The sequence below is a fragment of the Fragaria vesca genome, linkage group LG5 (genome assembly GCF_000184155.1).
Source record: "Fragaria vesca subsp. vesca linkage group LG5, FraVesHawaii_1.0, whole genome shotgun sequence".
Taxonomy (NCBI): Eukaryota; Viridiplantae; Streptophyta; class Magnoliopsida; order Rosales; family Rosaceae; genus Fragaria; species Fragaria vesca.
In genome coordinates, this window is record NC_020495.1 from 23,586,167 (window position 1) to 23,595,283 (window position 9,117).

The 9,117-nt window shown below is 39.3% G+C and overlaps 2 protein-coding genes across 2 annotated transcripts; both read left to right on the forward strand.

Moving 5' to 3' along the window:
* The first annotated feature begins 984 nt into the window (after nucleotides 1-984).
* On the forward strand, nucleotides 985-2,379 carry LOC101308880 (pentatricopeptide repeat-containing protein At1g71060, mitochondrial-like). The gene has a single exon (XM_004301710.1). The coding sequence runs from the start codon at nucleotides 985-987 to the stop codon at nucleotides 2,377-2,379; it is 1,395 nt and encodes a 464-aa protein (XP_004301758.1).
* A 1,510-nt stretch (nucleotides 2,380-3,889) lies between these two features.
* LOC101309166 (putative pentatricopeptide repeat-containing protein At5g43820-like) lies at nucleotides 3,890-6,444 on the forward strand. Its single transcript, XM_004301711.1, has 7 exons — nucleotides 3,890-3,899; nucleotides 4,070-4,662; nucleotides 4,745-4,863; nucleotides 4,927-5,307; nucleotides 5,397-5,433; nucleotides 5,621-5,677; nucleotides 6,379-6,444. The coding sequence occupies exons 1-7, from the start codon at nucleotides 3,890-3,892 to the stop codon at nucleotides 6,442-6,444; spliced, it is 1,263 nt and encodes a 420-aa protein (XP_004301759.1).
* Nucleotides 6,445-9,117: the final 2,673 nt, after the last annotated feature.

Below are 9,117 nucleotides of genomic sequence, written 5' to 3' on the forward strand. Positions count from 1 at the left end.
ATAAGGTTTAGCCGACGAATTATGTCATGTTTCGTCGGCTATAGTTATTTTTTTAATTTTTTTATAAGGTTTAGCCGACGAAATATAGTATATTTCGTCGGCTATAGTTATTTTTTTAAATTTTTTTATAAGGTTTAGCCGACGAAATATAGTAAATTTCGTCGGCTATAGTTATTTTTTTAATTATTTATTACACACTTTTAGCCGACGAATATATTAATTGTTTCGTCGGCTAAAGTCTGGGAAAAAAACCGACGACATGTTTTTCGTCGGCTAACTGTGGGACTATAGCCGACGAAAAAAAAAATTTCGTCGGCTAAAGTCATCACCGACGACCTTTTCCCGACGACACTATAGCCGACGAGCCTTCGTCGGCTAAGATCTTAGCCGACGAATTAAGATAACAGGCCGACGAAAATTTTTCGTCGGCTAAAGTGCTTGTCCTGGTAGTGAGTAGCAACATCCTTGCATCAGCTTGGACAGTAGCAGCGTCCTAACATTAGAGTCAGTAGTAGCAGCGGGCTAGCATCACAATCAGTAGCAGAAAATGTAGCAAAATACCGACAATAGCACAAAATTGCAATAGCACAGGCAGTAGCACTTGGGTATCGGTAGTAGCACATTCTTATTCAACAATAACACATAACACATAACACATTTCTAGTCGACAGTAGTAACATAATTTGTAGTGAAGGGTATTCTGGTAAAGTTATAGTGAAAATGACATATGAACATTAATTTATCCTGATTTGTTAATTTTTGTCTTTAAATGTGTAAGATAATGTGTAAATGATGTATTTGTAAACTGAAATCTGATCAATAACTTTAATGTAATTTACTAAATTGAAAATTGTATGTCTAACCTATTTTATTTTCCGTCGGCTAGGAGGAAATTTGCTGCAGTATACAGACCTATATCCATTCTGTAAAATAAAACTTTTTTACTGAAAGTACTACCCACACTCGACACTACTGAGTCGAAACATGGCGGAGAATGACCTCACCGCCTCGCCGGAGTCGACCACACCAACGGCCAGGATCATCTGCGAGATCCTCTTCCGTCAATCCCCTCACCAAATCTGCCCCGCCCTCGCCTCCACCGGAATCGTCCCTACTCTCGACCTCATCCTCGAAGTCCTCACCCTCTCCTACGACTACCCCTTCTCCGCCATCAAGTTCTTCCAATGGGCCGGCCCAGCCCAAAACCACTCCCCCGCCGCCTGGAACATCATCGTAGACCTCCTCGGCCGCAACCGCCTCTTCGATTCCATGTGGGACGCCATCCGCTCCATGCGCGACCAATCCACTCTCTCCCTCTCCACCTTTTCCTCCGCCTTCGCCAACTACGCCTCCGCCGCACGCTTCGACGACGCCGTCATGACGTTCCAGGTCATGGACAAGTACGGCGTCCCGCCACGCGTCGCCGCCGCGAACTCGCTCCTCAGGGCCATGTGCACCCAAAACGGCGGCGTTTCGAGGGCGTTGGAGTTTCTGGAGACGATGAAGGGGAGCGAGGAGTTCGGCCCTGATGGGGACTCGTTCGGGATTTTGCTGGAAGGTTTGGAGAAGGAAGGAAACTCGGCAAGGGCGAAGACGGTGTTTGGGGAGATGGTGGTGAGAGTCGGGTGGAGCCCGGCGCACGTTCCGGCTTACGATGCTTTCTTGACGGCGCTCGTGAGGGGCGAGGAAATCGAGGAGGCTGTTAAGTTCTTGGGAGTGATGAACAAGAATGGCTGCTTGCCAGGTTTGAGATTCTTGTCGAATGCTGTTGATATTCTTGTTAAGAAAAAGAGCGGCAAGAATGCTATATTGGTTTGGGATATTATGGTTGGTAATGGGTTGCTGCCTAATTTGGCAATGTATAATGCTATGATTGGGTTGATGTGTGATTGTAATGAGGTGGATCGTGCATTTCAGCTACTTGATGAGATGGTGTTCAATGGTGCTTTCCCTGATTCTGTTACTTATAATGCTATATTCAAGTGCTTGATTAAGAACAGCAGGGTTCGCGAGGCGGGGAAGTTCTTTGTCGAGATGGTGAAGAATGAGTGTCTGCCGACACATTTTAATTTTGCTGCGGCCATCACCATGTTTTTCGATGGGGATGACCCTGAAATGGGGGTTGAGATCTGGAACTTTATGGTTGAGAACTGTGTGGAGCCGCTTGATGTTGCTGCCAATGCCTTGCTTTTGGGTCTTTGTAAGTTAGATAGGTTGTCCGAGTTGAAGAGGTGTGCTGATGATATGCTCGATAGGAGGATCAGCGTTTATGAATCGACTATGGCGAGGTTGAAGAGTGTTTACTATAAAGATGGCAGAGGTGCTAAGGATAAATATGATGGCTTGGCAAGAAGGTGGAAGACGTCACTGGCTCGTTAGGGATGGCAACTTCAGTTACTTAGTTTCATCTGTATAGAAGTTCTGCTGTTTTGGGTGTAGAAGACCTCACTGGCTCTCATTCAGGTTTAGTTCTTTTGTTTGAGTGCCAGGAATGTAATTAACTAGTGTTCGGTTTAATCATATCTTCTTGTCTCTTTTCTTGTTCCTCTATTTTTGCCTTTGTTTGCGTTTTGCTCTTTATCTTATGTCTTACTGAATTTGATATTGTTCTCCGTCCATGAAGTGCACTTAATTGTTGTGTTTCCAGAACACATTAGGAGTGTAGCATATTTGGTGCTTGTGCTCGTATCAACTTGTTGCCGGTGGTTGCTAGATGAGGCTGTTATATAGGATCTTTAACTGAGTACATTGTCAGTAATCATACTTGTTTTCACAAATTGGTGCATCAATCAGAGTGCTGGAGTCATTGCTGGATTTTTGTTCAAAATGTAGATCACACAATCCTTGTGCAGATTTGACACCTCAGGAATTAATAATAGGAAGACTTTCAGGAATACTAGCTTAGGGAGGAGAGGCGCGGGGAAAATGCATAGGCTAATCTCCAAAAGACTGAGAGAGAGCAGTTGCAGGCCTTATATTATTGATTGTGATTGTGTGCGTTAAAGATTGGAGCCACGTTTTAATCCCATGACAATAAGAAATGTCATTAGCAGCAGTGTCTTATGTATGCACCAGTTTCTTATGTATACTATCTTAAAGTTTCACATGAAATTGCTTGTTGCTGTTTGGCTTTGGTGTATGGATCTAAAATGGTAGTCTGGAGTGATGCAATAAATATGGATAAATATGGTAATAGTCCGATTATAAGAGTGAAGGTGCTTGTGATATTGATTCTTGTTTAAAATGGTACACTTGTGTTCTACAGTGTACATCTGATTGGTGAGAGTGGATGTGCTTTGGAATTTACATCGAAATAATTTGATGTTGGTTATGGCAGGTAAAAGCACAAAGGCACAAACACAGCCTATCACCCATTAAACGAGATTAATTTTTGACTCAAATCAAGGAGGTCCAGCGACGGTGGTTGTTTGGATTTTGGATTCAACCCCTTCCTCTCTCTTCGTCGTGTTCTTTCTCTCCAACAGACTGCTCATCCTCTCTTTGCAAAACCCAGCCTGCCAGCTCCCTCTCTCTCTCTCTCNTCNCTCTCTCTCTCTCTCTCTCTCTCTCTCTCTCTCTCTCTCTCTCTCTCTCTCTCCTCCTCCTCCTCTTCCTCCGCTGCCGTCGCCGCCGCAAGGAGATCCCACGTGTTTTTTCTCCACCCTAATGTTCTCTCCCATGATGTTCATATCATGAACTGATGGAGATAGTGTCTAGTTATCTAGACAGTATTATGCCTTGATAGGGCACTGTACTTATGTTTCTTCACAGTTTGTTACGTTTTGTTTTCAAGTCATGTGCTTCATAGCGAAGTTGGTGTGCACGGTGGAAGTTTGTTTTCTTGTGTTTCAGTTTGTTTCTGCTTGCTCTATTGGGTTTAATCTCTTAAATGACAGCAGGTAAGTATATAGTAAATACTTGGTTTGGTTTTCTTCTACTGATGCTTCTTGTCTTTTGTGATTAGATTCATGGCGATGGTTCGTGGTTTTGTTGATCTATCCCAGTATTAGTGAATGGTGATCGGACAATGCTGGTGTTGATTTGTGTGTTGATGTTGTTGCTCAAGTAGTGAATAGAGGCAGTTTAGGAGGTGAAGCAATGCTTGTGTTTTTCAATTGGGTGATTCAGAAACCGAATGTGGCTAAAGATGCTCATATGTATCATGTAATCATCAAAGCATTGGATAGGAGAAAGTTCTTCAAGTACATAATGCAAGTTTTGAGTGACATGAGAAGCCAAGATGTATGTATCAATTTGGAGACTGTGTTGATAGTGATGGATAGTTTTGTGATGGCTGGACATGTATCGAAAGCAATCCGATTTTTTTGGGACTTGGAAGAGTTTGGGTTGGATTGCGGTACTGAGTGTCTGAATGTGCTTCTGCAGTGTCTGTGTCGGCGGTCTCATGTAGTGGCTGCAAGCTTGTTTCTTAATTCAGTGAAGGGGAAGGTGGAGTTTAATGGTGCGACGTATAACGTAGTTTTTGGTGGGTGGTCGAGATATGGTAGAGTTGGTGAGATGGAGAGTACTTTGGAAGCAATGGTAGCAGATGGGTTTAGTCCTGATTGTGCAACTTTCTGTCACATTCTTGAGGGTTTAGGAAGGGCTGATCAGATTGATGATGCGGTTGAGATTTTTGAGAGCATGAAGAGGAAAGGTTGTGTGCCAGACACCAGACACCAATGCATACAAAGCAATGATACCTAATTTTATCTCTGTTGGGAATATTGATGAATGTGTAAAGTACTTCAAGAGTATGTCGAGAAATGGTTGTGATCCAAATGTTGATACTTATACCAAAGTGATTGCTGGTTTTCTTAAAGCCCGAAAATTGGCAGATATACTGGAGATGTTTGATGAGATGTTAAGTCGAGGATTTGTTCCTACTATGGGGACTATAACCTCTTTTATGGAACCCTAATGTAGCTATGGTCCACCATATGCTGCTATGATGATCTACCAGAAAGCAAGAAAGGTCGGATGTAGAGTATCATTGGCTGCTTATAAGCTATTGCTTATGCGCCTTTCTAGATTTGGTAAATGTGGAATGTTGCTAAACATTTGGGATGAGATGCAGGAATGTGGTTATGTTTCTGATATTGAAGTTTATGAGCACATAATCAGTGGACTTTGCAACATAGGGCAGCTTGAAAATGCTGTAGTTGTCATGGAAGAGTCTCTACGAAAAGGTTTTTGCCCAAGCAGGCTTACTTACAGCAAACTAAGTAACAAACTTCTTGCTTCAAATAAGTTAGAGAGGGCTTACAAGTTATATTTGAAGATTAAAGCTGCTCGTCATGCTGACAAGTCACAGAGAATTTGGCGTGCTAGGGGATGGCATTTCTGAACTGTCATCTCATTGTTGGCAAGCTATATTCTTCCTTTCCTTCCTGCAGCAAGTTATGGACTTACCCTTTAGAAGAGTGGTTTTCAGTAAGTGTATGTGTGATACTAAGTTTTGAATATAATGCCTGCTTGACACATAAACGTTCTTATTTTTAGTAATCGCCTATATCAAGCACTGTGTTAGTCTTGTATTGCACATAAGCTATAATTTCTGCATGCAGGTATATCTCTCTAGGTATGCAATTTTGTATTAACTGGCTTTTTACTTTTGTAGGACATTGTATCAGAGACTGGCTTGACAATGGAGCTGTCCTCTCACTCCTCTGATCAGGTAAGATCTTGTATCTTAAATCATTGGTACTTTTTATACCAGCAAGTGTCTTTGCAAGTTTCTCACATGGATATACAATTACATTTTTTTTTTTTGGTATGTGTTTGAAATTTGGAATCTTGTGTTTTATCACGACTGCCTTTCCACATTTCATGTTTTGTCATGAGCAAATTAATTATTGCAAGCAGATAACATAATGGGAGAGAAATCAGTATATGTCAAAGTGGCCAAAGAAATTTATTAAACCAATAGTATGCCTGCTTGGACAGGTCAATATAGAAATTGAAAATCCCTTGTTGATAATGTCAAAGATAGCCGCACCTCTGACTATTTTTTTTCTCAGTTGGATGAAGGGTATTACTTACTAGGTGTTACCTAAGTTCTTAGCATTAACGCAGGAAACACTGGGAAGATTATGAATATAGTAGCAGAGGAAAAAACTATTCCTCCTACCGGTACGGTAAAATATTTACAAGAGTGACACGTTGGAGCTCCAAAGAATTTTGATTGCTGCGGATAGAAATTGATTTCTGAAGTCAAGAATGGCAAAACTAAACATTCCAGGTGATTTTGGAGTTAAGGAATTGGCATGAACGGATGAAGATGCTAACATGGAATGTATTGATCTAGAATTCAGTCTTTAGAAAATATCAAGGTAAATGTTGAGTCTCTGTTGAATGATTAATAAATGTGATATCCAGCTATACTTGAAGTCTGATTATCGTGCCCTCATATTGGGCATATGTGAAAATGAACTTTTGTATTGACAGCAGCTTAAATAACCGTTAAAGGTGATAATGAACATAGTATTTGCTTAACAACCTATGAAGAATTTTCCAAATTGTATGATATGTGGTCATTTTGATGAAGATATTACCTTTTCCTATTTAAGTAGTATTTTCTCTTTTTTAGGTTTCTGATATACATGAAGTTATATGTGAATGGCTAACGCAGACCTTTTTGAAACACAGGTAAACTCCAGCTACCAGGGTTGTATTACCCCCTGTACACCGTTCAGAACTTGCCCTTTCCATTGAAGTTTACCAAAATGTGCCTAACTAGGTCAAGGTATCTTATCCTTTCTGTTTTCTTGCTGAAGCAAATTACACAGCTTTTGGTTAAGAGTGTGCTTTGTCAGTTTTGTAATTCTAACTAGTCACTAGTCAAATAATATTTCTTATTATTTTTATGGGCTCCTGTTTTATTTGTGAGTACGTGTGTAAGTGCCACCCAAATGCTACACAATTGTATATTGTTTAAAAAAGAAAAGAAAAGAAAATTACAGAATTCATATGATTCAAACATTAACCAACTCCCAAAGAGATATCCATGATTAAATCTGGCTGGCTTAAGTTAAGATGCTTCCATCCATAAACCTAACTAAAAAGTGGAATGTGTTTTAGCTGGAAAATTAAAGAAGAAAAAAGCAGTTGTCGGCAACATAGCTGACTCAAAATAGCCCAGTTCCAAGCTGCTGAAATGCACAAGACAAAGTTTTGCAAATTGAAATATTAACTTGGTACTGGATATTGATACTGTCACTGTACACACCTCTATTGTTTTTTCATGCCCAATAATTGTGTCCTAGCAAGCAATATTTGAAGTGATATCAGTAATAAGGCGATGAATATAACAAGGATGAGAATCAATAATACTAATATTTAAGACGTATAGAACTCTAGCTAGATGATCAAAGAAAATAGTACCAGCACACTAACCATGGTTTATTGCGTTAAAAACCTGTGGTAACTGCGCTAAACGATGATCAATGTCTAGTGTTGCTTTTCTTTTTTTTTTCTTTTTTTTTTTTGGTTCTGTTATAATGTTGCTGCATAACTAATTGATTTTGGTACTTTTGCTTTGGACCAGGGTGACTGCAGACCATGTCGAGGTTCGTAGTTACGTAATTAAGAGATTGTGAGCTGTGACAGCGTTAGTTGGATTCGTTTACCCCCAAATTGTATTGTTGGGAAGTTAGTCTCAGAAAATAGGTTGGGAAGTTAGTTTTGGTTCAATATATGAGCAGTGTATGAAACTGTACGTATTGAAGAATGCAACTATATATGTATAACTGGATATTCTCTGTTCTAGCCAGTGTGGAGCTCCATTGACTAAGCACGATGCTCATGCAATCTAATAAACTTGAAGTCGATCTTCTACACTTTTCCATAAGACCCCTTTTCTTTTTCTTTTTTTTCCAGTGCAGAGCCCTTTATATTTTTCCAGTGCAAAACGCACATAAGCTTACTAGTCTTAATCTGGTCATTCTACTTACCTCTTGTGATATTCAATCATATCTGTTTTGCAGGAGAGGGTTAGGGTAGACTTGCATCATTGCTTGTCAAGAACTCAGACACTAAAGTGGAACTAATTGCTATACCAGTATCAGCTTAATTACTTCCTAAATCTAAACCTCCAATAAAACAAGGATACCATGCAGAAAGATTATCGTAACGAGAGGTGGTAGTTTTGGGCATGACTCAGGTTTTGCTCGACAAGTCATATGAAGAAACTTGAAGACTAATTAAACAGAATGGCGTCGTATGCTCGACCAACATATTTCATGTAACAGGATGTCAGGATATATTGGAATGCAAAAATTGTTGTGATTAAACTACATATATTGGATTGTAACAAGGTACAGTATATTGAAAATTCAAATTACACTAGTACAGAAAAAGTTTCCATGACGTTTGGAAAACGTCATTATAAGGGTTTCATGACATTTATCAAACATCATCTACTTTGCCGTCTTAACCGTAATGATGGTTTCTCCACTCTTTTAATGACGTTTGTAAAACGTCGTGAAATATATTTAATGACGTTTGATAAACGTCATGGAATCTATTTCAATGACGGTTCCTAAATGTCATGAAACATTCTTCTATGACGTTTTTAAAATGTCATAGAAAATCATTCATAACGTTTTTCAACCATCGTTGAACATCTTTCATGACAATTTCCAAACGTCATTAATAGTTTTCCATATTTAAAAAAAATAATATTTGATTTCTAATTAAATTCAGAAATCAAATATCTCTTTGTTTTCACATCACAATGGAGACAATATACTACTGGTTTCATTAAGATATCTACCCTTAGTTCTACACATCAAAGTGAGTATCTAAGTTACATTACAAAACGAAAATAACAATGCAGCAAAAATTTAATATGCACTTAATACAAAACAAGTACAAAAAACACAAAAGAAACCAGCTTAAAGTGCTACTGCAGCTGCTGCTGCTGCTTGCCTTGTTTTCTTGCATATAAGGGGTATTCTAAAATCAATAATGTTCTCAAAGCTGCAACAGAAAGTAATAGACATGAGCAATACTAGTATGTGGATCTTCATGTAAAAGGGTGAAATGATAAAATATCTACACTTAAATTCAAAACTCAAACAATAGCCAGTAGTAAATATTAGCCAAGGAATAAGCCAC

What these genes read in the sequence shown, in the direction of transcription:
- LOC101308880 (XM_004301710.1), top strand. Translation starts at nt 985, where the DNA reads ATGGCGGAGAATGACCTCACCGCCTCGCCGGAGTCGACCACACCAACG.
- LOC101309166 (XM_004301711.1), top strand. An exon ending in GCTGCTCGTCATGCTGACAA is followed by an intron (nt 5,308 to 5,396) that starts GTCACAGAGAAT and finishes TCCTTCCTGCAG; the next exon opens with CAAGTTATGGACTTACCCTT. An exon ending in CTTTAGAAGAGTGGTTTTCA is followed by an intron (nt 5,434 to 5,620) that starts GTAAGTGTATGT and finishes TTACTTTTGTAG; the next exon opens with GACATTGTATCAGAGACTGG.